General features: G+C 43.7%; 10 protein-coding genes across 10 annotated transcripts; 6 read left to right on the plus strand and 4 right to left on the minus strand.

Moving 5' to 3' along the window:
* Positions 1-152: 152 nt before the first annotated feature.
* L203_104130 (uncharacterized protein) lies at positions 153-7,076 on the plus strand (the record flags this gene model as incomplete). Its single annotated transcript, XM_066213518.1, has 8 exons — positions 153-225; positions 342-1,843; positions 1,897-3,146; positions 3,201-3,286; positions 3,348-5,785; positions 5,830-6,530; positions 6,583-6,923; positions 6,976-7,076. 8 exons carry the CDS (start codon positions 153-155, stop codon positions 7,074-7,076), a joined length of 6,492 nt encoding a protein of 2,163 aa, XP_066069615.1.
* Positions 7,077-8,002: 926 nt separating this feature from the next.
* L203_104131 (uncharacterized protein) lies at positions 8,003-8,328 on the minus strand (the record flags this gene model as incomplete). Its single annotated transcript, XM_066213519.1, has 3 exons — positions 8,003-8,096; positions 8,148-8,161; positions 8,212-8,328. 3 exons carry the CDS (start codon positions 8,326-8,328, stop codon positions 8,003-8,005), a joined length of 225 nt encoding a protein of 74 aa, XP_066069616.1.
* Positions 8,329-8,856: 528 nt separating this feature from the next.
* L203_104132 (uncharacterized protein) lies at positions 8,857-11,056 on the plus strand (the record flags this gene model as incomplete). The annotated part of the gene is made up of 9 exons (XM_066213520.1): positions 8,857-8,869; positions 8,919-9,164; positions 9,217-9,328; positions 9,377-9,494; positions 9,551-9,781; positions 9,831-10,592; positions 10,643-10,805; positions 10,858-10,922; positions 10,970-11,056. The coding sequence occupies 9 exons, from the start codon at positions 8,857-8,859 to the stop codon at positions 11,054-11,056; spliced, it is 1,797 nt and encodes a 598-aa protein (XP_066069617.1).
* Positions 11,057-11,694: 638 nt separating this feature from the next.
* L203_104133 (non-histone chromosomal protein 6) lies at positions 11,695-12,807 on the plus strand (the record flags this gene model as incomplete). Its single annotated transcript, XM_066213521.1, has 6 exons — positions 11,695-11,697; positions 11,993-12,005; positions 12,313-12,409; positions 12,459-12,594; positions 12,640-12,740; positions 12,783-12,807. 6 exons carry the CDS (start codon positions 11,695-11,697, stop codon positions 12,805-12,807), a joined length of 375 nt encoding a protein of 124 aa, XP_066069618.1.
* Positions 12,808-13,389: 582 nt separating this feature from the next.
* L203_104134 (uncharacterized protein) lies at positions 13,390-15,082 on the minus strand (the record flags this gene model as incomplete). Its single annotated transcript, XM_066213522.1, has 9 exons — positions 13,390-13,483; positions 13,534-13,644; positions 13,695-13,823; positions 13,876-14,367; positions 14,415-14,529; positions 14,577-14,657; positions 14,719-14,747; positions 14,792-14,895; positions 14,939-15,082. The coding sequence occupies 9 exons, from the start codon at positions 15,080-15,082 to the stop codon at positions 13,390-13,392; spliced, it is 1,299 nt and encodes a 432-aa protein (XP_066069619.1).
* An 866-nt stretch (positions 15,083-15,948) lies between these two features.
* Positions 15,949-17,546, plus strand: L203_104135 (uncharacterized protein; the record flags this gene model as incomplete). The annotated part of the gene is made up of 5 exons (XM_066213523.1): positions 15,949-16,184; positions 16,229-16,498; positions 16,619-16,717; positions 16,774-17,004; positions 17,315-17,546. The coding sequence occupies 5 exons, from the start codon at positions 15,949-15,951 to the stop codon at positions 17,544-17,546; spliced, it is 1,068 nt and encodes a 355-aa protein (XP_066069620.1).
* Positions 17,547-18,133: 587 nt separating this feature from the next.
* Positions 18,134-22,210, minus strand: L203_104136 (hydroxymethylglutaryl-CoA reductase (NADPH); the record flags this gene model as incomplete). The annotated part of the gene is made up of 5 exons (XM_066213524.1): positions 18,134-18,542; positions 18,594-18,667; positions 18,715-21,173; positions 21,222-21,333; positions 21,389-22,210. The coding sequence occupies 5 exons, from the start codon at positions 22,208-22,210 to the stop codon at positions 18,134-18,136; spliced, it is 3,876 nt and encodes a 1,291-aa protein (XP_066069621.1).
* A 428-nt stretch (positions 22,211-22,638) lies between these two features.
* L203_104137 (uncharacterized protein) lies at positions 22,639-22,926 on the plus strand (the record flags this gene model as incomplete). The annotated part of the gene is made up of 2 exons (XM_066213525.1): positions 22,639-22,728; positions 22,783-22,926. The coding sequence occupies 2 exons, from the start codon at positions 22,639-22,641 to the stop codon at positions 22,924-22,926; spliced, it is 234 nt and encodes a 77-aa protein (XP_066069622.1).
* Positions 22,927-23,710: 784 nt separating this feature from the next.
* On the minus strand, positions 23,711-26,354 carry L203_104138 (uncharacterized protein; the record flags this gene model as incomplete). Its single annotated transcript, XM_066213526.1, has 2 exons — positions 23,711-25,383; positions 25,433-26,354. 2 exons carry the CDS (start codon positions 26,352-26,354, stop codon positions 23,711-23,713), a joined length of 2,595 nt encoding a protein of 864 aa, XP_066069623.1.
* Positions 26,355-26,430: 76 nt separating this feature from the next.
* L203_104139 (uncharacterized protein) lies at positions 26,431-27,174 on the plus strand (the record flags this gene model as incomplete). The annotated part of the gene is made up of 4 exons (XM_066213527.1): positions 26,431-26,574; positions 26,815-26,824; positions 26,874-26,965; positions 27,016-27,174. The coding sequence occupies 4 exons, from the start codon at positions 26,431-26,433 to the stop codon at positions 27,172-27,174; spliced, it is 405 nt and encodes a 134-aa protein (XP_066069624.1).
* Between the last annotated feature and the right edge of the window lie 302 nt (positions 27,175-27,476).

The raw sequence follows: 27,476 nt of genomic DNA on the forward strand, positions 1-27,476 counted from the left end.
GAGAATTCTTCACCTATTTGATTCCGTTTTCCTCGCCTCTTTGCGTTTTGCTAAATTGCCACTGTTATTCTATCATCTTCCATCTTTGTTGTCATTTCTCTTGCCTGCCTCTTTTCATCCTCCTCCCTCCAACAAGGAGCGCATTGCCCATCATGTCAAAAAAGGGCGGGAAGGATTTGTCTCAGTTCTCCTACGGGGCGATGAGCTCTCTCGTAGTGAACCAGGGTGAGTGCATTCCTCCAGTTCACCAACATTACGCACTGTAATACATAGTTTACATCGCGAATGCTCTGATGAAATTTTGCTTTTTTGTAAGGCGAATTCACTGACGAAATGTTTAGACCGTTCCGTTGTCCGCTCTGATGAGCCAACTGGCGCACCCGAAAGTCTTGTAGGCAGAATTGACCTCAAGGCCATGGGCTCGCGCGTCTCTCGCGAAGCTCCCAAAGACCTTACAAAACGCAAGTCCAAAATATCTAGCTCTAATCGTACTTCAGCCGATGAGGTTGAGCGACAAATACGCCATCAACAAGAAAAATCACGAGCACTTATGGGTGCTAGCGGTGTGCTAGATGCAGTTGCCGAGATGGAAGGTCTTAAGTATAAGCCAAAGACAGCCGAAACAAGAGAAGTTTACGAATTGATTCTTGGATTAATTCATCAGATTCTTGGTGACCAAACACAAGAGATTATCAGGTCAGCGACAGATACAGTGCTAGAAAGCCTCAAGTCGGAAGACTTGAAGGAGTTTGATAAGCGCAAAGATGTGGAGGGCGTTTTGTCCGCCGTTGATGAGTCGACTTGGTCTCAGCTCATCAATCTTTCCAAAAAGATTACCGACTATACAGAAGAAGAGGAAGGAGCTACTGGAGAGGAACGCGGAGTCGATCAAGAGGGCGTAGCTGTATTATTTGAAGACGAAGATGAAGAAGAGGAAGAGGGAGATTTTGAGCTAGGTGGTGCAGGAACAGATGGTGATGGCGATGAAGAACAAGACGAAGACGAGGATGAAGATGAAGATGAAACCGAGATTAAACAAGAAGATGTAAATGACGCCCTTGTTCTAGGCGGTAAATCCAAGGGACTGTCTTCGCCCAACCAAGATCCTGATAGAATACCGCCTCGTGAAATTGACGCATTTTATCTTCAACGTCTCATTTCTACTTTCTACCCCGACCCCGTACAATCATCCGATTTTACCTCTCAGTCCCTTGTATTGCTTGGCTCCGAGATGGAAGGTCGTGATTTGGAGAACTCCTTGGCAGAGATGTTTGGCTATGAAAATTTCGACTTGGTTGCCAAAATGATGAGGAACAGGGAAACCCTTGTCTGGTGCACAAAGTTTGCGAGAGCAGATGAAAACGAGAGACAAGATGTAGAAGTGGCCATGCGTGAAAAAGGTTTGGGATGGATATTGAGGGAATTGAAAGGAACTCAGAAAGTTACTTCTGCTGAAGATTTCAAGGAGAAAATTGATAAGCCTATTCCAAACACGGCAACCATCAAACCTGGAACAATTGTACAGCCCCGCAAAACTATAGACATTGACTCTCTCATCTTTTCTGAAGGTTCTCATCTTCTTTCGCGTAAAAAAGTCAAACTTCCTGAAGGCTCTTTCAAGCGTCAGTTCAAAGGCTATGAAGAGATTCATGTACCTGAACCTAAAAAGAGAAATCCGGTTGTGGGTGAGTTAGTCTCCATCTCCAGTATGCCGGAATGGACATGGCCCGTTTGGGAAGCTGTCAAAACAAGGGATTTAAATGTTATTCAGAGCAAAGTTTTTGAATGTGCCTTCAAAAGCAGTGAACCAATGTTGATTTGTGCGCCTACTGGTGCTGGAAAGGTGAGTTTCTCATGTTCACTTCGTATATTGTTTTCTGATATAGCTGGATCTAGACCAATTGTGCGGCACTCACGATTCTTCGGGCAATTTCTCAATTCCGCGATTCCGAGACTGGTATTATTGACAAGGATTCTTTCAAGATTATATATGTTTCGCCTATGAAAGCTCTTGTTCAAGAACAAGTTGATGCGTTCTCCAAACGTTTCTCCTCGCTTGATATTCGCGTTGCTGAACTTACCGGTGATAGTCAATTGACTAAGCAACAAATAAGCGAAACTCAAATTATTGTCACGACTCCTGAGAAGTGGGATGTTATAACACGAAAAAGTACAGATACCTCGTACACAAATCTGGTCAGGTTGATTATTGTGGACGAAATCCATCTTTTACATGATGATCGTGGGCCTGTTCTTGAATCAATTTTAGCAAGAACAATTAGAAGGTCTGAGCAAACACAGGATGACGTACGTATTGTTGGATTATCGGCTACGTTGCCAAATTACAAGGATGTTGCTGCTTTCCTTCGAGTCGATCCGAAAAAGGGTCTCTTCTACTTCGATGCCTCCTACAGACCTGTGGGGCTCAAGCAACAATTCGTTGGTGTTTCCGAGAAGAAAGCTATCAAACGGCTACAAGTGATCAATGAAGTGTGTTATGAGAAAGTATTGAATTATGCTGGAAAAAGCCAAACTCTCGTTTTTGTTCATTCAAGAAAAGAGACGGGAAAAACTGCAGCATTTTTGAGAGATACAGCTATGGAAAAAGAGACTCTTACGCAGTTCATTAACCCAGAAGGCGCCAGTAGAGAAATTCTTCTTCAGGAAGCAAGTCAAGTCAAGGATAGTAAACTTAAAGACTTATTGCCTTTTGGATTTGGTATACATCACGCGGGTATGTCTCGCGAAGACCGAACAACTGTCGAACAATTATTCTTTGAAGGCCATATTCAGGTGCTTTGTTGTACAGCGACATTAGCTTGGGGAGTCAATCTTCCAGCACATACAGTCATCATCAAGGGTACACAAGTTTACAATCCCGAAAAGGGCAAGTGGTCTGAACTTTCCCCGCAAGACGTACTGCAAATGCTAGGTCGAGCTGGACGACCCCAGTTCGACACATATGGCGAGGGTATCATTATTACCAATCATGGCGAATTGCAGTATTACACAAGTTTGATGAATCAACAACTACCAATTGAGAGCCAATTTGTTAGTAAAATGGTTGACAATCTAAATGCGGAGATTGTTTTAGGCAACGTGAGAAATAGGGATGAAGGCGTACAGTGGCTAGGCTATACCTATTTGTAAGTAACTAGTCTCAATAAGGACGAAACCTTAAGACTGACGTGAGTACTTAGATATGTGAGAATGCTTGGCTCGCCCGCTTTGTACAATGTTGGCGCAGATTACATGGAAGACGATGGCACGCTTGTGCAAAAGCGAGGTTAGCACATTTTTCTTCTGCTACTGGTCATCTCTCGTTTTGCTAAACTGTTATTGACTAGCTGATCTTATCCACTCTGCCGCCGTCCTTCTTGAAAAAGGCGGTCTTGTTCGTTACGATCGCGCTAACGGGGTTTTCCAGTCAACCGAACTTGGCCGAATTGCATCGCACTACTATATTGCCTATACTTCTATGTCCATTTATAACAAACACCTCAAACCAAATCTTACTTTGATTGATCTCTTTCGAATTTTCGCTCTTTCTAACGAGTTTAGGCTCATTCCTGTCCGACAGGAGGAGAAGCTTGAATTAACGAAGTTGATTGAAAGAGTGCCAATTCCTGTCAAAGAGGGTGTGGATGAGCCGATAGCAAAGATTAATGTTTTGTTACAAGCATTCATCTCGCAGCTCAAGCTCTCCGGATTCGACATCGTCACAGATATGGTTTTTATTCAACAATCAGCAGGGCGTATTCTGCGAGCAATTTTTGAGATCTGTCTCAAAAAGGGTTGGGCAGGGCCGATGCGCGCGGCTTTGGATCTTTGCAAGATGGTGGAACGTCGCATGTGGAAGAGCATGAGTCCATTGAGGCAATTTGTGAGGATTCGAGGTGAGATCATTCAAAAAGCGGAAAGAAAGGACTTTCCTTGGTATCGTTACTTCGACCTTGACGCTGCCGAACTGGGAGAATTGATAGGATTACCAAAAAGCGGACAGTATATTGAGAGCTTAGTTCATAAATTCCCCAGACTCGATTTGCAAGCTCACGTTTTGCCTCTAACTCGATCATTGCTTAAAATCAATGTTACTATCACTCCCGATTTCGCCTGGGATCGCGATATCCACGGATTAAGCCAGGCTTTTTGGGTGATCGTTGAAGATGTGGATGGTGAAACCATTTTGTATCACGACCAATTTGTCCTTCGAGAAAGATTTGCCCAGGACGAGCACTACATGACAATCACTGTCCCTATCTCTGAACCAGCTCCTCCCAACTACTATCTTTCTGTCATATCTGACCGATGGCTTCAGTCTGAAACCAAACTTCCAATCTCCTTTGCTCACCTCATCAGACCTGAGCCTTTCCCTCCTCATACCCCATTACTGGAACTTCAACCTCTTCCAACATCAGCTTTGCACAACAAAGCTTTTGAGTCTCTTTATCCGTACGAGCATTTCAACAAAATTCAGACCCAAGTATTTCAAGCCTTGTTCACCACAGATGACAATGTCTTCATAGGAGCGCCTACGGGTAGCGGAAAGACAATCTGTGCAGAATTTGCTTTGTTGCGACTCTGGTCAAAGAAAGACCCACCAAGAGCTGTCTGCATCCAGCCCTATCAGGAGATGGTAGATTCTCGTGCTGTAGAATGGTCAAGCAAGTTTGAGCCTTTGCAAAAGGTCGTTGTAGCCCTGACCGGTGAAACTACCGCTGACCTTGCGCTTTTGAGAAAAGCAGACGTTGTCATTTGCACACCTGCTCAATGGGATATGTTGTCTAGGCGATGGAGAGCTAGACAAGACGTATCGAATATTGGATTAATGATCGCAGATGAACTTCAGTTGATTGGTGGTGATGTTGGGTCTACTTATGAAGTGATTGTTTCACGAACTCGATACGTCTCGCAGCAAACAGGCATCAACACTCGTATTGTTGCCTGTTCTGTCAGTTTGAGTAACGCTAGAGACCTTGGAGACTGGATTGGCGCTTCGAATCAGACAGTTTTCAATTTTTCGCCTGCAGCTCGACCATTACCTCTCGAAGTTCATTTACAATCCTTCAATGTTCCTCATTTCCCAAGCTTGATGCTGGCAATGGCTAAACCTGCTTATCTTGCTATTGTTGAACATGCAGCAACTAGACCTACTATCTGTTTCGTCGCTTCACGCAAGCAGTGCAAGTTAACCGCCAATGACATTTTGATGTACTGTCTGGCCGATGACGATGAGGAAAAGTTCCTCAATGTCGACAGAAGTGAATTAGACAAACATTTGGAGAAGATTGATGATGAGGATCTTAAAGAGACTTTGAGATATGGTATTGGCTATTATCATGAGGCTTTGAGTAAAAAGGATCAAAAAATTGTTTCAATTCTGTTCGATTTGGGCGCCATCACTGTGCTTGTTGCATCCAAGGACTCTTCTTGGAGTCTACCTGTGACTTCCTATATGGTTATAATCATGGGGGTGCAGTACTTTGACGGTCAAGAACATCGATATGTGGACTATGCTATTGCAGATGTTCTTCAAATGATGGGACGTGCTTGTCGACCTCAAATTGATACATCATCTCGTTGTGTTTTTATGTGTCAACAAACCCGCAAAGATTTCTTCAAAAAATTCCTGAATGAAGCTTTGCCTGTAGAGTCTAGCTTACCGAGCTACTTGCATGATCATTTTAACGCAGAAATCGTTGCAAAGACAATCGAAAATAAGCAGGATGCGGTTGATTGGTGTACTTGGACTTGGTTCTACAGGCGATTGATGCAAAACCCCGGAGTAAGTGACATATTGTTGTCAAAAGTCAACTGACAATTATCTAGTTTTATAACCTACAAGGCACCAGTCCTACACATGTTGCCGATTACCTTTCCGAGCTTGTTGAAACCACTTTGAATGATTTGGTTGAGTCGGACTGTATTATTATCCAAGATGACATGGATACTCTTCCCAATAACTTGGGTATGATTGCATCCTTCTATTATATCTCCAACATTACTGTAGAAACCTTCTCTGCCTCCATTAAGGAGACCACCAAACTCAAGGGTTTGTTGGAAATTGTCTCCTCCGCCCATGAATTCGAGACAGTACCCATCAGGCATCACGAGGACTCTCTTTTGGAGAGGATATACGACCGAGTGCCCGTTAAAGTCGCCAAGGTAGACTACAGCTCACCATACTTCAAGACATACCTACTACTCCAAGCTCATTTCAGCCGTCTTACTCTCCCTCCTGATCTCGTCATCGACCAAACTTTCATCCTTGGCAAAGTCACAGGGTTACTTTCAGCTTGTGTAGACGTCATGTCTTCCAAATCCTTCCTGAGCTGCCTTGGTGCGATGGATCTGAGCCAGATGTGTATACAGGCAATTTGGGACCGAGATTCACCCCTGAAGCAGGTACCATACTTTGATAATGAAGTGCTGGGGAGATTCAAGGCAAAGGGCTTCGACTCTGTATACGATATTATGGAGCTTGAAGATGATGAAAGAAATGAGTTGTTGAAGATGAATGATAGACAAATGTATGTTGTATCCACAAATTTTCTTTTGTATTCACTAACAACATGAATGCAGCGCCCGGGTTGCTAAGTTTGTGAACTCTTACCCTAACATTGAGGTTACATATACTGTCGAAGACGCCGATCAGTTAACAACATCCGACCCCGTCGTCATCAAAGTTATTCTCGACAGGGAAGCCGACGATGACAATCCCGACGATCAAGTAGCTGATGCTCCTCACTACCCTCACAAGAAATTGGTATCTTGGTGGCTTGTTGTAGGTGACGAAAAGACCAAGACTTTATACGCTATCAAGAAAATTACCGTCAAAGCCAACTTGGAAACGAGGCTGGAGTTCTCTTTGGTGGAAGGGACACACAATCTCAAATTGTTTTTGATCTGTGATAGCTATGCTGGCAAGTTTTTCCATGACTAGTTTCAAAAAGTTATTTACTAATGATAAAATAGGCGCCGATCAAGACTTTGATGTTGAGCCTTTGAAAGTTATGGAAGGACAGAGTTCAGACGAGGATGACTCTGATGAAGATGAAATGGAGGTGGATAAATAGATCAAAACACGTTGAGACATGTCAGTTCTCTAGTCTGAAATGGTAAAGTAAAAAGTGTATTACTGATATACAATCGCTCATGAATTTCGCTCTTGTTTTTGACTATGTGTTTGGTTATGTAGTTCATCTTTAGCAGGGATATGATAAGTATTCATGGATGTTTCACGGCGAAGTCATCTATTCATAACCTCTCCAAGGTCTAGTTATGCTAGTCATCTTTCTTTTCAGTTTTGAGATTTGACTGTCAATAATGACTGAACTCATTGTTCACAAGAGTTGTTGAGTTCAAGATGATATCTTTGGACTTTATTCTTCCAAAAGATATTAGAGGATTGTTCTCCTAAGCTGGCTAGTATTTTGGTGCCAAGAATGCGTCCATGTAGAATGTAGTTGGCTTTTTCTACCTGTTTTCAAATCAATCCATGGAAGGTTTCCTTTCGTCAATACCTTTTAAGGGCAGTACAATATCATCTCTCAATAAACAAGGAAGAATGTTTCACTTACCAAATCGCAAAGCTAGCCTGAAATGACTTTCTCAGCTTGCATTTGACTTAATCAGCCATTGCTCCTCTACATACAAGAATCGTATCGCCATTCATTTGTTACCCATAAGTTTCCGAGCTTGCCCATGACTTTTTCAGGCATATCTGTAATACTTAATCGCAATGCTGAACTTTTGGGCATTCAAAAATATCAAAGAGGATTGAATCACATGTAGTTCAGTATACTTTAGTTTGACTCATGATCAAGAATTACATTCGAAATAATATCTTAAACAAAGCAGGGAGATATCTATATGGGGGAATAGGAAGCCCAAATATGAGGAGCGATAACGAGGCTCTCGTTAACAAGACTGCATCAAATTACATGGAAATGTGAGCTTATAGAGATTGAAGATTGATAAAGTTCAGAGGTTACTTAGAAGCCTAGTTCCCAATATTACCACCATTAACCCAAATATTTGTTGTCACTTCTTGACCGTCATCGTTGCAATAATCATTTGAGATAAACATTTCAATCCTGATCATTAAGTACCAAGACTTTTAGAGAACCTAAAATTGATAGACGCACAAATGTCCCAAAATCTCCATCGGTAGTCAGTTTACGGATTAAATAATGAAGTATCAAAGCCTACCATGTGTAGAAGGTCGACCAAGTTGAGAAGCGCTTTCCACCATGATGGCCCGTCAGTTTCAATCGTAGCTATAGAGTCAAAAAGTTTTCGTTCGTTAGGTAAAAGTCCAATTTTCATTAGCTCAATACATAAAAAGCAGCGCTTTATGACAGTCAATGGAATATTGACGCTATGAAGGTGTTCATAGGTGGAATCGCAAGTCATATATGTAGAGTTTGAAGGCCCAATTGGATGCTTGTTGAGCAATTAGCCGGCTGGCTACGCGCATATTTTGGGCAGTTGATCAGTATCTCATTGGGATATGAGGGTTATGAAGATCAGAAAGAGCAATTTTTAAAAAGAGTATAAGTAAAAACATACCAGGTCAAGACACCCACTACTATCATGCACTTTATAGTTGAGCTAAAGTGTCAACCTTTTTGTTCTTGTAAATGTATTTCAGCTAATGATAGTGTTACTTTGGGATAGAAAAATGACGATGTAAAGATTTTGAATATTTACGTAATGCGGTTCCTGATTGAGAGACTTCTGTTCAATGTTTTTTTGTTCGTAGTGTACTATTTAAACTAAAAATCTACAATAAAATAATAGAAGCTGAAAATTATCAAGCATTTCTTGAGCTTGCTATTACAATAGCGGATCGAAATGCCTCCCAGAAGTGAGCTAGTTTGCTGAGCATCTGTAGGTCACAGCTGACAACTGCCTAGGATCTATCTCACGAGGTCCTTCTGCCAAACCTGTTTCTCGTGCCGGTAAACCTGCTTCAAAACTTGGCAAGGTTTCTGAAATTGCCGCTACGACTGTGAATGGGGGTGTTTTAGCCAATGGAAAGCGCAGAATTGTCTCTGATTCTTATGCACCCCCCGCGAAGAAGGGTAGGATCAGCACTGCTAGCACTGTGGGAGAATCTCGAAGGGGTGCAACCATGGTGAATGCCATTCCTGGGATACCATGTAAGTAGGTATGGCCAATAGTCATGTGGTGTTGACTTTCGATCCATTACAGCTATTAAAATGCCTCATAATGCTTTGTTTGTTTGGGGAACTGGAGATCAAGGACAGTTTGGTCTGGGTCCTGACGAGCTGGACGAAATTGGCAGACCAAAGTTACATGCTTGGTATGTTAAGCTGTTATCTTTTGAATTTACCCTTAATGAACATGTTAGGTTTGAAGAGCAGATTAAGGAAGGCAAGCTCAGTAGAGACGGTCAGCCCGGGACCGGGGGTCTCGAGCAGGTCTATTGTGGGGGCATGCACACTCTTGCTATTGACGAGGGTGGTCGGGTGAGAATCGATGCCTTGTCGAACATTGGCACCATGCGGGTTTTGACAATATGCAGGTTCGCTCCTGGGGCATCAACGATAACGCAGCTCTCGGTCGTATCACCAGTGACGTTTCGGATCCCAGTAATCCCAAGGAAATGATTCCCAGCGAAGATCTTGAAAGTTATCCCTACGTCGTTGAAAGCTTGGAAAAAGAGGATTTCAGAGCTGTACAGGTTGCTGCCGGAGACAGTATCAGTGTAGCCATCTCTAACAAGGGCGAATTAAGGGCATGGGGCAGTTTCAGAGTAGGTCGTATAGAGTTTATTGTGATTGCGATGATACTCATCATGGTAGTCAAATGACGGTGTCCTTGGTTTCGACGGCGTTCCAGGACACCCCAAATTCCAGTTCACCCCTATCGCCCTACCCGCCCTTACCAAAGTTCAAGTCACTCACGTTTCTTGTGGAGCTGATCACGTACTTGCACTAACTGCTACTGGACATGTTTATGTTTGGGGCAAAGGTGAAGAAAACCAATTAGGTAGACGGATCATCTCTCGACGTCGTATCAATGGCCTTGAACCAGAACGTCTGGGTCTGCGAAATATTGTTCATGTTGCTGCCGGTATCTATCATTCTTTTGCTGTTGACAAGGCTGGCGTTGTTTATGGTTGGGGCTTGAACACATTTCATCAAACCGGAATTTCTCCCGAAAAAGGAGGGAATGACGATATGATTATTGCTCCTACTGCAATTGATGAGCTTCATCCTGACAAGCACAACGGTAGCAAAGTCATTAAAGTTGAAGGTGGCGAACACCATTCGCTTTTCCTTTTCGACAACGGTGAAGTTTGGGGCTGTGGTCGATGCGATGCCAATGAAGTTGGTATTGCTGAGGACCATCCGGCATATGAGGGTATTAGAGCCAGAAGAAGAACACTGCAGGCAGAAAGGGAAGAGCGTGTCAAGGAAAAAGAAAAGAAGTTGCAAGAGATTGTAAAAAAAGGCAACAAAGCAGATAAAGAAGAAAAGTCAAGAGTTGAAGCCGAGTTGTCAGAGGCACAAGCAACTTTAAAGGTTCCTCCTTCCGGAGAGTATATTCCAGAGCCCGTTCGTGTAAGTACTGTTTTTGATGCGTTTATCATACCACTTATGACCGGCGAAAGATCCCTTTCCCGCCTATCCCAGAAAAATATGAAGTCGTCCCCCAATTCCCTGCCTATGTGGACTCCAAACCTGAAGACAACCCTATTGTCAACATTTCTGCGGGCACAAGACACAACCTTGCTGTCTCCAAGTCTGGACATCTGTACGCTTGGGGTTTTGGAAGTGAGTAAATCTCAAGCCAGTGTTGTGGAATGAGCTGAAGCTTTGATGTTAGACCAATCTCAGTTAGGCTTGGGTAACGAAGAAATTGCACAGGTACCGTCGCTAGTTAGAAGCAAGGTATGTTGGATTGGTCTCCTGTCATTCCGAGCACTAACAATGAATAGCTCTTGAGGCCTTACAAAACGGTTGCTGCTTCTGCTGGTGGACAGCACTGCGTTGCTCTCGCAGTGAAGAAGCCTGAAGGGGAGTAAAAATAGATAGATGTGACTACCAGAGAAGTAGAGAGCTAGAGCTCCTGTATATTGCAGGATGGATTGGAATATATAGTTTAGCTTGTTGAGCTTGTGTTTTGATACCCTTGTTTTCCGATGCATATATCTTTATTATCATTCTTGCTAGTCGATGGTAGCATCATCTTTCCTCAATCCCCTGATACTTGCTTTTCGACGTGTCGTTATTCGGACGATACTGCCTACCGCCAACCATTACCTGTCATTGCGGGCCTGCATATGCAAGGACAATGGCTGCTCGGGGTCTACATGTCAGCTGTCAGTATCATCGTGTTATCGTTCATATAACTATAGATACTGCTTCCTTTTCGAAACGGAATCGCCCTTGCTGTTGGCACTCCATCATTTCTTCACTCGCTCGACACGCCAAACATAGTAATCATATGGCAACGCCAAGAGACTATGCCATAGATCCAAGCATACAGCAATTCAGCATACAGTAACTCAGCATACAGTAACCCAGACATAACAACCAAGATCGACCATTTCCCACATCTTTCTCACACAAGACCAACGACCACATCCACAAAGCTAAACTCATAAACATTCATATCTTTTGCTATGCATGGGTTACGACCATATGGGAATGGTTTTTACGCATGGTAAATTAATAAAGTAAAGAACAATATTAAAGAAAACTATAGTGGTCATGACAATTGAGCAAAGAAGCCCAAAATACACTCAGCGCGGAAATTCGGCGTCATTGAAAAATTACTTTTCCATTTACTTCGTGGCGGGCCAAAAAAGGGAAAAAGGGGAAATCTGAGAATTTGATTCCGCTTTGCGCCAAACAAATGGCTGTGTTACTTTCCTCTTAACGCGCCATTCAATCTGCCTCTTTTCCGCCCACCATACAATTGTCCACCATAGAAATCCATATACTAACCGTTGTCCAAGTCGCATCTATACAGTAAGTTCTTTCATTCCATGATGATGTCGCCGCTTTTGCGCGTCGTTGTGCATCCAAAGAGCTGGGTGTTGTCCATGCATGGAGCGATACACCGCCAGCGATGCCATCCGTCTATATGGCGGCGGCAAGGGTGATATTGACGCGTCGGGCAAAGGTGGAGGTACGCGTCAAAAGTTTACAACCAGTGGTGGGCGTGTCTTGAGCTACAACGGACGATGAGCACAACAGAGCGAAGCATGTCTGAGGGGAGCCACGGATGCATCCCGCCATCGCACATCACATTCGGAATGGCTGATTTTGTTCAAAGCAATGCCCAAGGTCTCCAGCAAAGACTCAAAGAAATCCGCGGCTGAGCCCAAGAAACGTGGCTCAAAGAAGGACAAGGATCCTAACAAGCCGAAGCGGTCAGTCTGGTGCGGGCGGAATCGTGCAATGAGCTGATTGGGAGATTAGTGCCCTTTCGGCCTACATGTTTTTCGTCCAAGATTACCGAGAGCGGATCAAGACTGAAAACCCTGAGGCTTCTTTCGGTGACGTTGGGAAGCTGTTGGGTATAAAGTGGAAAGAGATGAGTGATGTTGAAAAGAAGGCAAGTCGTGATCAAGTTAGTGGGTCGATACTAACCTTGAGACAGCCTTACAACGATAAGGCCAAGGCTGATAAGGAGCGTGCCGACAAGCAAAACGCCGATTACAAGGCGGACGGCAAAAGCAAAAAGAGTGCTGCTAAAGACGAGTATGTGTGTTGCTCAGAGTCAAGTACTGATGTTCATTGTAGAGAGTCTGATGAAGACGACGAGTAGATTCGTAATCTACTTGATCTAATGTGCAACTCTCTTAATCTCTTTCGGTCCACTGCCTATAGTCGTCATAGTCTTTTAGTCCTTTTCAAACGCTATCGCGAGTCTCGCTTTCGACTTTTGTCTTAGCTTTAAATCCCCTTTCGTTTCAATTCATGTATAGGGTGTATTGGAGATTTGGCTTTTTTCGTTCTGTGTTGAGTTTATGTTTACAACATTTACGTACCGGTTGCCCGCTGCTTTTGTCATCGTGCTCCTTACGCTGTTTATTTCGCTTTTCCGTTTCTGTTATCTATAGTCCAAAGATGGATATGTGACATGAATACACGTGGTGGCCATAACTCAATAGAAATATAAGTGCATATCGTTGATCAACCAGCGGCCCAGGAAATGTATTATTAAAAAAATACTCTATCAATGTCGGGGTCATTAACCTCCAGAAATGAATCTCTAGTTTGTGTCGTTACGTACTTTTGGCCGCATTCACTTACCAAGAGCAATGGGTATCTCACATTCACAATGTCCCTTACGATCACTCATTCCGGAGCTGAGACCAAAATGATTCAAGGCGATACAGTCTTGATCTTATTGTCCCTTTTTCACTTGGTCATTCTCTACCCATTTGCCGTTTTCGTCCTTGTGTCGAACAGTGAAACACGCAAGGCCGGTATGTTCACAACTGTCTCACTTTAGCAAGAGCAATGGGAGGGATATAACACGGAGACCAACATTTGCCAGATAACCTCCCTTGCAAACCTAACATAGTTGAACAAGGCAATGAGAAACGACATCCAAATGAAGACATTGGCGGCGATAGGAGAGCCTTGCATGATCGGCGGCCTATTAATAGAGGATGAGCATAGCTACAGAACGAGACATGGCCCACTTGCCGATCAAACAACCATCCAAAATTGGCATCAATAGCTCCGAAAATTGAGAAAATCATCATTCCATTCCAGAAGGGAAAGCTGCTTTTAGTGACATGGGCCAAGATAAGTTGAGACACCTGATAAGAGAAGCTACCAAGGCTTTAGCAGACATCTCAAACGCAACGGAAATGAGAACACATACGCCAGTCCCCAGTACCCCAAGAATGGTAAAACACGAGAGTCATGTACGATACAAACACCGCCCTTTGATTCCGCATGAAGCCACGTAACTAGGATGGCAGTGTGAGTGAAGAATGGCAAAAGTCCAAGTAAAGGAGGAAAGATTCGCTTGTTAGCTTTCTTTCGACAAGCAGTGACGTTGACATAAGAGTTGACTATGTTTCCTACAGTCCCGAAAGCGCCAAACACCATGAAAGCTACATTGGCTGGAATTCGCTCAAGCCTGACATGGTCCCATATGCCAGCAGCCTCGAGATAGTAATCGATTTTGTGGATGTACGGCAATGATTGGGGAACAAAGTAAGTCAAAGGCTTGAGGAGAGGTTGTGACCAGAAAGCAGATCCAAGGGGGTGGAGAGCGGTGATGATGTAAATACCGACGATGAGAAGAATTCCTTCAACTGGACCGGAGAACGCAGAAAGATAGAGAGTACCTGTATGGTATTCTTCCCAGCTGCACGTCAAGTGAGCGAAAAGAAGGCGCAGGAAATTGTGACATACGTAGAAACATAAAAATTGCAAAGAGAGGCAACTTGGGAAGCGACAGTCCACCAGGATCGGTTTAGGCCGAGTGCATGGGAGGCTAGAATCACTTCTAATGTGGTATTGATGGCATCTATATGCGATAAGCTTTCGAAAGCCTATGGAAAGGCCATGACTTACCACAACCATGGTCAAACATCTCTCCCAAAGCACTAGCCATGCCTGTTCTCCTAGCTTGCTTGCCATCGATAGCATCCATACCTAATCTGCCGATCAGAAACCACTTGGATGACACACATCGTCAAACGCCCAAGCAACTGACTCTGGTAAGCAAAAAGACCAAAAGCAAAGCTATAGCCTATTAGCACATCATTCTAGAGATAGCCTGCACATACGAAAAATAGACCCAGCTCGGCAGCACCTTGCCCTCGTAGGCAGGATCATACCACAACAAAGTTCCAACATTTGCAAATACAAAACAAAGACCAATAAACGTAATCTGCAACTTGTGAGCTACTATTAAATTATTTGTAAACACGTACAGTATTTGGAGCAATGTTCCTAGGGAACAGAGTAACAAGCCAAGTCCAAAACGGGCCAAGAATATACTTGCTAACGACTGATTTGTCGATACCCGAGTACTTGTACGCATCGAGCCCTACAAATTGGGCTTTTGAAACCTTCATCGCTATTGCTTGGTCCTGGTGGTTAATGGAGAAAGAAGAAAAGAAAAGTGAGAAAAAAGAAAAAGGATATTGTGACGTGGACACTTTTGTCTTGAGCCTTTTCTAATCCACATTCATTCCAATGAAATGAGACTTTGGCGATATTACAAATGGCTTTGTTACTGAATCGCTGATCTTTATAAAGAACGCTCATCTCTACGAGTCTTTGCAATGAACAGGATCTAACGGTAGATCACAGCAAAGAAACAAGCCAATCTGCTTGTGATTTATTAGATGTTGGGTATTGGCTTTGAATGATCTACGACTGCCCGTTGGGCATTGTCCATGAGATGTGTAGCTTGCAGTCAGCGACGTTCAAAGATGGGTCATTACAATTACAGCAAATGGACAATTAGCGCTGACTTGCCGACTGGGATAGGCGCTCATATCATAGTCAAGCATGAAGCTGCAGTTCACCTTGAATTTTAACTAATCCAGTGTACTGATACCAAAATCATTCCGTCTAGAATCGTTGGAGAGGCAAACATATCTCAATGAGAGCATCAGGTAGGGGCTAAAAGTATTCCATGCGGTCGCTCTTCATAGACTCTGTAAAACACTATCAGATTACCCACAAATTGATCTCCTTGGACTACTCGCTTTCATCATCGGTTTGGACAACTTTGGCTGCAAACGAATCACTCATTTTTCAATACCTCCATCTCGATTTTCCTAATGTTATCTAAAAAGAGTTGAGCAAAAGTATTTAGAAAATAAGTAGTGACGTGGAAACAGATTACTTCCGTCCGTGCCTGGCTGAATTTTTTTAACTCTTTTCCAAGAGAAAATATAAGGAGTATAATTCAATTCAACAACATCATCCAAGAATGTCTTTGCTCGCGTCCACCAGCAAAAAGCAGCCGTATCCAAAAGCTCCAATCCCTCTGCCTCATAATTTCTCAAAAGCCCAGGCTGAGAAAGCTGTAAACGCTCTTTTGGCACACCATGCAAAGGTTAAGGAAAAGAAGGAGGAAGACGAGCTCATACCGAAAGAGGAGCATGTCTGGCTTATTATCAATATGAAGCATGGTAGCACTAGGCGCAGCTTAAATCCAATTAAAATGTAGGATGCTCTGTTATATAACTACGTTGCTGACAGTCACTTAGTCAACTTCCAAATCCCCCGCTACCCCCTCCCCCTACAACTTCTGTATGTCTAATTGTCAAAACTCCTCAACGTCAGTATAAAGACCTCATTGCATCTCACAACATCAAATTCATTTCCCGAGTTGTCGGCGTCGAGAAATTTAAGGGCAAATTTAAACCATATGAAGCGAGAAGAGAGTTGATGAGGGATCATGATGTGTGGTTGTGCGATGAGAGGGTGTTGCCAATGATGCCAAAACTGTTGGGCAAAATATTTTTTGAAGCCAAAAAGTGAGCCACATATACAAATCAAAACTCAACGGTGGGCTTGTCCGAGAGCTGCTCATCCAAAGATTTATCCTGTGTTAAATGATTTGTCTATGGCTATCGATGCTGACAGTTTCCAAACAGACAGCCTATTCCAGTCAATCTTCTACGCAAAGATCTCAAAATGGAGCTCGGCAGAGCTATAAGCTCAACTTATTTCCATCTCACTACTGGTACTTCTGCGTATGTTTCTTTCAGATTGTTATTCATGGAACTGACGTCTTGACGCTTAATTGCAGCGCTATCCGCATTGCTACCCCATCATCATCTACGTCTTCTACAACCCTCGAGAATGTTCTCTCAGCGCTTCCTCAAGCGGTAGCCCATATTCAAGAGGGTTGGGACAACATTCTTTCTGTTGGTATCAAAACATCTGGGTCCGTCATGTTGCCTATTTGGACTAGTTCGTTACCGGGAAGGTTTGAAAAAACTGTCGTTGCTGCTGATGCGGTATCAATAAACATCTCAGAGTAAGGTGATTTATCTACACCTATGGAGTTTAGGGATGCCAAAGATGTTTTACGTTACTAGTTAATTGTGTGTGTACATATATATAACACCAATTCGTATCTCTATTTCTCTTTTGTACTTATACATGCAAGTTATAACTTGTCAGGTTATGAACCTCGGCGCTTCACAGCAATAGGAAAACAGGGCAATTGCCACTCAAACAACTTGCAACTTATCCTATCTCTTCCTCAATTCACTCGGATCAGGTCAACATATTATACAAGGCCTCTGCATTTTGTCAAAACAAAGATGAAAACCAGATTCAGAAAGAAATGAGGTAGCAGAAAAGAAGACCTTGGAAGAACAAGCCACTGCTAAAGCCGTGAAAAACGTTAAAAACAAAAAGAGAGATGACACACCAAAAGAGGACAGAAAGCGCACAATAGACAAAGAGGCAATTTCCAAAAAGAAGCCATCTACTATTGGTTTGGGTGGTGCAGACAAAGACGCAAAGACGGCTGCTATTGGTGCCACTGAAAAGAAAATTCCTTCTAAGCTTTGACGCTTTCACTGTTAAGCAACTGCTCTCTTTTATGGGATTCATTTAGTTTCAGCAAATATATGATATTTACCTATGTTACATTGACCTTTCTGGCATGCATTTTTATTTCCTATATAACGTCATTTTCATAATCTAACTTAACCCCTTGTACAGAGAGATACAAGACTAGAAATAAATATTGATGAGGTTTTAATATCTCATTAATCAACCGCTACGAAAAAAAAGCATTAGAGAAAGACATACGGCAAATGACAAACCAACGAAGGATAACGAATATCATATAATTTTGAAATTCTGACAAAGACATCAGACTAAGGAGTACGTTTTACGATAGCAATGAGTATACAATATATTGTGCTTGATGCAAAGAGGAAACGAAGTTACGTAAATGATCTAGTGTAGATAAAAAAAAATGATTGAGATTCAAAAAAGGAGTCATAGAGTCATGAAAGATGATAAGATAGAAAATCTCTTCAAAAGACGCAAAAAGCCCACCAACAATAATGACACACCACAAAGTCCTTTTACGCCTTTGCACAAAATATTTTTTTGGCTTGAAGCGTTCAAGAATTTGACTTCGGACAGTCTTACTTCCTTGGTGAAGGAGGAGTTGGAAGTCCGTCTATCCTCAGCTCTTTGGGAGATTTGGGTGGTGGCCCATGAATCAGTTGAGATTCTCTTAGTGGCGTCATTCCTCCAAAAGGAGTTACAGCACCAGGTGTACTAGGTATACTTCTGTTATGCTTCATGTGTGCTTTGATCAAATGACCTGCCGCTAATGCAGCCATTAAGCTCAATTCACCGGCCATGACAGCGGCACTGATTATACGAGCGAGACGTTGGGCGTTGGCGCCTGGTGTGGTTGGATGAGGTCCTGAAATGCCAAGGAGATCAAGCATAGCCCGTTGAGGGGACAGGATGGTACCACCTCCAACAGTTCCAACTTCGATAGAAGGCATGGACACTGTAATAAGGAGGTCTTTACCATCGTTGGTTCTGAGCGATAGCGTCAGCTAGCTTACAACTAGGACTAGATAGGAGACCTACGGTTCCATCAAAGTTATGCAATTAGAGCTTTCGACATTTTGGGCCGGATCCTGACCTGTAGCAAGGTACATTGCCTGCATACATTAGCTATCAAGTATCAACATCTGCACGAAAAACCTACAGTCAAGATATTGGCAGCATGGGCATTGAACCCTCCTATACTTCCCGCCATTGCGCTTCCAATGAGGTTCTTCTTGATATTTAGGTTGCATAAATCTTCAACAGTTGTCTTAAGCACACTCTTGACTGTCTCGCCCGGTACAATAGCCTCGGCAACGACTGACTTGCCTCGACCTTCTATCCAGTTGATGGCAGCTGGCTTTTTGTCCGTACAATAATTACCGGAGAGTGCAAGAACGTGCATCGTCGGGAAATACTGACGAAGAACTTCTAAAGATTTTTCTACACCTTTGGAGATCATATTCATACCCATTGCGTCGCCTGTTTGAGTTGCAAATCGGACATACAACGTTCGGCCAGCAAGAGCACATTCCATGGTTTGGAGACGAGCAAAACGAGAGGTGGAGTCAAATGCTTCTTTGAGAGTATGGAAGCCTTCTCGAGAATCAATCCAAAGACGGGCTTTCGCGGCATCGACGATTGAAGGAAAATCAATGGCAGGTCCACGAGTCATGGCGTCATGCGTAAGAAAGGTGATAACACCACCTCCAGCATTGAGAGCTTTGCATCCTCGACTGGTGGAAGCCACAAGGGTTCCTTCAGTGGTAGCCATGGGTATGTGTAATACCTCTCCATCAATATTCAACGGTCCAGCAATACCAAGAGGAAGGGGCATAAATCCAACCACGTTTTCACAACATGCTCCTATCACTTGAGAATAGTTGTACCCGTCCATTGGCAAAAGACTCTCCTCTAGTGTCCTTGTTAAGGACGCTCGTGAAATTACAGCGCGGCGGATACGAACAGCACGAGCAAGGTTGTTCTTGAATGCCTTCTCAAGTGCATAAGATGCTATTTTGCCTTTCTGAACAAGCATAACAATTTCTTCATCTGACAAAAGATGGGCACCAACCCCGCCCGCGTAGATATCAACACATTCATTAAAAGGGCGTCTGCCATGAGAAAGGGTATTGTGATTGGAGTCAATAGGCTCAGCTTCAGGAAAGTCATTGAAGTGACTGTTAGCGGTAGGCGTCGTATCAGTGAAAGTAAATGCCGGGTATTGCGGCTCTTTAATGACGGGGACGTTCGTGTCAGCTCCAGAGCTTTTCTTGCCTTCAACTTTAGGAGTAACCTCGCCATCTCTTTCTTTGTTCACTGGGGCTCTTCCTCCTACACCCCCAATCGCACTTTCTCGGCGCCCTCGCTCAGCATCAAAAATACCCACCAAAGCTTGTGCTGCGACAGCAACCGGTCCTTTGCCTCCCATGTTGTTCAGCGCTATTCCCTTGAGTAAATAACCATTTAGCATGATACTAATGCCGAAAAATACAACAATCCACTTTGAGAGTACAGGGTCACCAACGAGGCTTGTCCATTCCGACATTAAATGGTCAAATGAAGAAAGACGATATGCGTAAGAGGAGGGGGCGTATGGTGTGTGCAAAGGTTTTGAAGTGGACACTGAAGAAAGTAAGAGTCGGGTCGCAGGAATGACTTGAACAGCCCAATCAACATCATCTTTATCTTGATCTGAGCATGTTTTGTACAAGGTTTCCAAGACTGATGCCACATTGAGTGAATCAAGGTCAAACATCGTTCCGATGCTCGCGAGATTTGTAACAGAATGTGTAGAATGTCGCTTGATTGCTGTTTGCTCGGTAAGTGTGGTACAGAGGTTGAGAATGTGAAGAATGAGGAAAGAAACAATCAAAAGCAGCTTGAGCCTAACCACAGGATTTTCGCGTTCACCTTCTCCATCCTCGCGCTCTGAACTGCTGCTGCGAGGCCACCAATTTTGAGTGGTTCTGGACGTAGATGATGGAGTATCGACCAGAGAAACGGAAGAGGAAACGCGCTTGACGCTTTTGACTCGACGGTTGCCACGAACGAGCTTGATTCTGTGTACTTCCACCATCACGGAGAGAATAGACACATAGAATGTGAACAAGAATATACAGTCAACAGCCATTATTAGCGCAGCGAGGAAACAGAACTCCCTCAGTCCACCTATGCCTGATGCAGCACCTATACTCAATACTAGGATTTCCACAACATAATCCCTGACGATCCTCACGCCTTCCTTTTTCACTGCATCGACAACTATTTTTTTTGCTGCTACAGGTGCAACCCATTTTACCTTGCCCTCTGCTAACCGCTGAAGTCTCTCAAGTGGCGCAAGTTCTTTATGCAATTGACTCAAATCCAAACCCAGGCTTTTGTTCTGATCAACTGCATCATTGGGAACTGGTGAGAGAGCAGGAGAAGAAGGAACTGGGTCGATATCGGGATTTTGCAAGACTGCTTTAGCGAGATGATAGGGTTTGTCAAAACCAATTGTAATAACAAGGAATGGGATGGCTTCGGACAGACATATTGGGTCTATCGGGACTTCGAGGAGATACGCAAGTAAAAGAGCCACCAAGAAAGCAAATGTGGAAGAGCAAAGAGTTGCGATGGCTAGTCACGGAGTTAAGTCGAGCAAATGGCACAAAAAGAGACACGTACGGATCCAAAACGATGAACCAAGCTTGCGCATTCCGATAAAGAGATTGACAAATACGCCATGCATGACTCCATACCCCAGCAAAACCACGAAGATATCCGCCGAGTCGGCATCCTACCTGTCAGCAAACTACTTGCAGACATAAACATACCTTAGCAAGTGTCCATACTCTTCCGAAAAAAGTACGAAAGGCATAAGCAAACCATTTCATGTTTTGCACCGCATGGCTGCCTTCTCCAGCTTCTAATCCCTCACCCAATTTGCTGAAAAGCCCCACGCCGTCAATTAGAGACAAGAAACTCCAAGAAGCTCCTGAAGGAGAAAGTATGCTAACGGTTGCATTGCTACCAGGCAAAGCGTAGGGGGGCAAGCGTGCAAGTTTATGGAGATAGGGTACTGTAGGCATCGAGCGCGATGGTGGAAGAAGATAGAGCGTGATGGTAGACCGTAAGGGATGGACCGGATGAGGCGTTAACTTGGGACTGGGAGCGTCAGGAAATGCGAGGTCGGCGTAAGTGTACGTGCGTCCGTCCGCTTCGACCGCGACTTGATCCAACAGCCACTCTTTCCACTGCTCAATGGCCTGTGCATCATCTTGGTCCTCGCGATCCACCACAAGTTGTTTTACCAGCGCTATGTTAGCCCTTTCTCCCAAGGCGTCCGCTTCAACAATCTTGCGAAAGTCAACCGCTGACACTGGCTGCCATCCATCGGTGGGCTGGACTGCCAACCAGGTGGTTGTCGAAGAGTCTGTGGGAGACGATGGTCGAATATAATGGTGTTGCGGGGTGATGTGGGGATTGGCCAGCCGAAGGAAATGAGCTGGACGGGACGGCTCAGACACGGACGGGATGGCAAAAAACTGCGAGCCTTTTATTGCGTGCAACAGTTGAAAATAGGCGAGCGTAGCGAGGATGAATGTGGTAGTGATAGCCTCGATAGGAGCAGAAGCTGCGAGCGAAGAGAGATTCACAAGGATCTGGCGCAGCATTTTACAAAGCCGCCGAGAGGAGCGCGTGAATGAGGGTGGCGAAAAGCAAAAGCAAAAAGAAAGAAAAAAAAAAAACAAGCCAATTGTATATAAGCTCAAAGAAAGAATGAAAAAAAAAAAGACAAAAGAAAAAAAACATCGTCCCATCCCCAAAATATCTCCAGGCCACGTGGGATTCCTAATATGACGATGGCTAATTATTTTCGATGGTGAATACAAATCGGCCATATTGAGATGGCTGTATTAGGCTTCATAGAGAAGAGATGATGTGGCATTTTCAGAGGACGATGGAACTAAATAGTTGGGAATTGTATTATGATTGTTTTTCTCTTTGATTTTGCATTTATAAATACTTGGAGGATTAAGAAAGCCCAAATACCCCGCTTTGATGAGAAACAGCTTGTGATATTCTGCTACGTGCTAAGCGTATGGAAGGAATAGAAGACTGGAGTGATAAGGTTGACAATGGAAGAGTGATTGCATTCACTCTTAATACCAGAGAAATAAAGGTTATCTCTGTAAGATAAGAAGCTACTTGCGTTTATGTTTGGCAATATGACACTGTTTTGAAGGGCATTGCTCGATGTGCAAGCTCTCTTCAAGGTAAAAATACTCGAGAGAGAAGACAATTTTGGTCATTTACTGGCATTCCTTGCCATTCATTTACAGGCTCCTTGTCATGGTGTCAGGACTTGGGTTGGATCTCGAGGCTTTGAATTGAAGGCCTTGGGATGAGAGGTAGCCTCGCTGAGGATTGTGTAGCTGGAATAGACAAAAACAATTGTTTAAGATTGAATCTTTGGAGAGCTGTGAGCAATAAATACTTCTATTTTCTCATCGTCTACGGCAATCATTCAACTATACCTCTTTTTCAAATGCACTATCTCCTCAGCTGTCGTTACCTTTTCCTTTCCATCATCCTGGCAATACACTATGTAACGCGCAAAAGTAGCAGAAAGAGCAAGCAGAATCATGCGAATCTGTAAGGCTCTAAACAACCTAACCACAAAAATTACATTCCAAACAGTTCTCAAGCTGCATAGGTGATGCAAATCTTCTTGATGTTGTGGCAGTCATGATACAGATGAACACTATAAAATCCTCATGTACTGTGGCTCCATGATGAATATGACAGAGTTTTCATTGTCTTGTGCAAAATAAGGTAGACGAGATTCTGCAGTCTTGAGTCCTCGCAGTTTCGTGGACGATGCTCAGTCCATATCTTCAATAACTGTCAATATAATAAAAGAGGTGGTGGTTTCATGACGCTCATACATATATACTTTTATCCTTCTCAATCTATTCAAGGTAACAGAATGAGGTGGGAATCTACGTTGAATATGACTTCTGATTAACGTAAGAGATAAGGCATATCTATCAAAATATGCAGGGCACATGGTTACATGGGCACTGTTGGTCAATTGCAGAATAATACTACTAGTGTCAAAACATGAATCATTAGAAATATTCTCCACACAGGATTTGCTTCATCTATGCTGTCTACTGCACCCATCCTCTCATCTTTCCCACCAGTCGCAGCACATCATCGCCTTTCCCTTTGTACTTTTCTCGCCATTCGTCTTCTCCCAATCTTAAGCCATCCACCAAATGTCTACCATCATTCCAATCCACTACTTCCAATGCACTCACTGCATTTCCCAAGTACTCCATGTCCTCTCTGAGTTGTTCTCCGCCTTTGATTGATAGCCCGTTGATTTGAGGTAAGGTGTGGTTCAATAGGCGCGATAGTAGAGTGCGGATTAAAGAGGCTAGGTACATTTGTTGGATTTCGGCTGGTGAAGGCGACGACGATGGTATCATGTCCTCGTCACTAGCAGGCAGGTTGGGTAGTGTGCTTAGAGAGAATCCCAGACTCTCTGTATTTCCATACACCTCCCAAACTCTCAATAAGCCCAACACACCCTCGGCCAAACGGGCAATTACATCCGTCGGGCTTAGACTAAACTCTGGAACTCTTAATCCTTGACTAGTGCGTCCTTCTCCAGATTCTCCCAGTCTTGATGACTTGGACCATGTCGACAGACTTGGATACGTGTCTAGTAGTGTAAAGAGAGGGTGTAAGATGAGATCGATTAGTATCACTTGGGTTTGACTTGTCAAATTGTTCAAGGCTACTTGCGTTTGAGGCAAAAGTTTGGTAGTGGGTAGAGATGAGAATAGCGTATGTAAATCGACTGTGTTGAGTGTTGATTGTTGAAGCAAAGAAGCAGCTTTCCAAGCAATTTTACTTTCTTTTTCTTGGACCCCTGGAAGCCAGACTTCGGTCCATCTTTCCTTCGTTGCCCGCAGCACCCCTTGCCAGCTAATCATTTCTTCTCTCAACTCCCTCTCAAATTCATTTACATTCCCAGCAAGCTTCTTGCAAGCATCCAGTACATGTAGAGTTACCTGGAATGCCATAGAAGATTCATCCCCATCACCATCATTATCGAGATCGAGATCATGTGTGGGAGCGGCCGATGTCGATAAGGATGGAACCATTGACGATAGACTATCTACTTGATCCGTGAACCACTCCTCCAAAAACGCATCCAGACTCTTTTCAAGTCCAACGGCACCGAAACCAAGTGTAAACACTCGACAACGTTTCACGGCTTCTCTAGCTTTTTCGAAAACTTGCACTGAATTGCCAATCATTTGAGATACAGACTCTTTTCCTTTCCCTCTGCTTTTAACTTTTTCATGAGCACTAGATATAACACCTGATCGATTCTCGTTGGAGTCTATCATAACTAACTTGAGAGAAGACAGGATTGAGTGGAGATAGTTCTGTTCCAAGGAGGAGTAAGATGCTTGCCAATCAAGAAAAGGTTCGTAGAGTCCTGTTTCCCATGCATTGTCCAGTTCTATACCATCTTCTGGTTTGTTTTTTGCGTCAGAATGATCTCCATCAACACCGTATGTTGGTACGAGTGAAGCTGCCCTTGAAAATCGACGAGAAGATACAGATTGACGTCGCTTGCTGTTCCCATAACTGTGAGGGAAATTGGTGGCGGAGGAAGACAGAGGAATACCAGGCGGAGAACTCAGAGAAGGTCCTGACGAGGGAGAGTTGACCACAAGCATGCTACCCATTTCACCGAAAGTGTTGAGAGCAATCTTGCCAATGAGTCCTTGAATGTCGAATCCAAGTTCTAACGTTGCTTTCCAAGCTATTTCATGCACGGGTTAGCGTTCCTCAAAGAGACATGCTACACTCACCAGTCACTATTTCAGGCAGAGCCAAATTTCCGTGATACTCCACTATTCGACCCAACCTATTTCCAAACGGCGGATCGATTGAGTCCAGGACATACTGTATTAAACTCGAAAGCATCATTGAAGAGTCATAAGAGTCAAATATGAGCGGAACATAGGACATTTCATTTGTCAAGAGATGTAGACAAGACGCATAGAATTTGGGAAGCATGTTTACAAACCGGTTGATAGACGAGGATTCGGGTGTTGGCTCAACAGGATTAACCTCCTCCAAGATAGGTTCATTCCATAGAGCAAGCAAAGAGGAAGAGCGCATCCTGGAATACCAACCCCTAAATTCCTCTATTCGATCCATATCCCTAAAAACACCATACACCACTCTAACCTGTTCCCACCCTTTCTGACCTTCTTCCCGGCTTCTGTCAAATGCATCATGCATCTTTTTGCCCGCAGCACTTTCCAGCTCATCTCCAAGTGATGTAAGTAGCCGGCGGCGCTCCTCATACTCTGATGGTTGATTCTTGAAAACCACCATAGATCGGTCAGCTTCGGCCAATCGTTGACCAGCTTTGGTAAGCTCATCCGATGCGATGAGATTACTTATTTCCTCTTCAAGAGTGTTCCAACTCTCTGCCTCACGCAATATATCCCGCGCGGCTTCGAGCCGAGTCTTGAGCTTGTCTAGATGGGTAAGTTTCTCGAGAGCGTGCTGAGTTTTGATAGAATCTGGCAAGCTTTGATCATTCTTATTCAATGGCACAGTAATAGAGCTATGGCGTTGCTGTATCGAGGGGCTAGAAGCCTGGGTCTGTTTGGAAACGCGTGCTTGGACAGTATTGAGGGCTATATTTAATGCACTTGCACTTTCTCTCATGAATTGCAAGTCATACCCCAGTCTTGGAACACTCCGCCCTACTTCGCTCATTATTTGTTCCACAGCCGCGCCAGTATCTTGGCTGAGCAGACTGAGTTGAGTGACGAGGTCATTGAGGGCGTTGTTTATGGGAGCAAGATCTGGTGGCTGTGGTGACTGGCCCGAGCCTAGGGGTGGTGGCAGCAGTGGTGAGAGTAAGGTGTTGACGAAGGCAGAGGGCGATAAGGCACTATCTAGTGAAGCAGCGAGTTTTTCAGAACTCTCTGGAAAGGTGAAAGAAGAAGATGTCATTTTGAGAATGAAAAGATCTTTTTGATCAAAAGATCGAAGCTTCAATTGTAGAATGGACTGAATGTCCCAGGAACGCGGACTGGAAATTCGATTCTCTTTACTTCAAATTCAGATGTCGACATTTATTTACTTTTTCATGAGATCCATCCACTGTATATCGACTGCATGAGCTGTGGATCTACGACGAGTTATACATTGCTTTGCTGATAAGAAGTTCTAGTTGAGACTCTGTAGGCCTTTTATCACAGCCAAACTGGGAAAATGATTGACAAATACAAGACATGAGGACGAAATGGTCAAGTTGGCTAGACAAGTATGAGACTGATACAAGAGTGGTGGCAGGTCTTGAGGGAATAGGACATAAAGAATCTGTCAACGAAGGACTATGTAAGCTGATCAAATTAGCTAACGATGAAAACAGATGAATATTGCATTGGCAAAACAAAATCCTCATGAGGAATTCGCAACTGCTATGTCTTTTGAAGCAGTGCATGGTAACGAGTTTTATTGCCCTCCTCAAGAGGGATCTGCTGCAACTATAGTCATGACAACAGAAGACAGAAAGACTTCACCAATGTGAAGAAAACAATTAAAACAAAGAATTCGCTTGATACGTCTTTGATTCAAGATAGAGGTTAACTTTTGCAATCCATATCCACGTGGCCGGTTATATTCTTCTAGCGCAGCTTGATAAAAGGCCAACACATCGTATATTTGACAGCTCCAAAACGTAGAGGAATGAATAACAAGGCCGTTTCGTGCTCTCTATACAAAGCTGGAGCCTTAATTATCACCGAAGTGCGTGAGAGTCGCAAAGATTCGAAGCAATCTTGAATATAGAAGCTGCAGACAGAACTCAGGCGAGTCATTGTGTCCAAAGTG

This window comes from Cryptococcus depauperatus, chromosome 4, assembly GCF_001720195.1.
Source record: "Cryptococcus depauperatus CBS 7841 chromosome 4, complete sequence".
Taxonomy (NCBI): domain Eukaryota; kingdom Fungi; phylum Basidiomycota; class Tremellomycetes; order Tremellales; family Cryptococcaceae; genus Cryptococcus; species Cryptococcus depauperatus.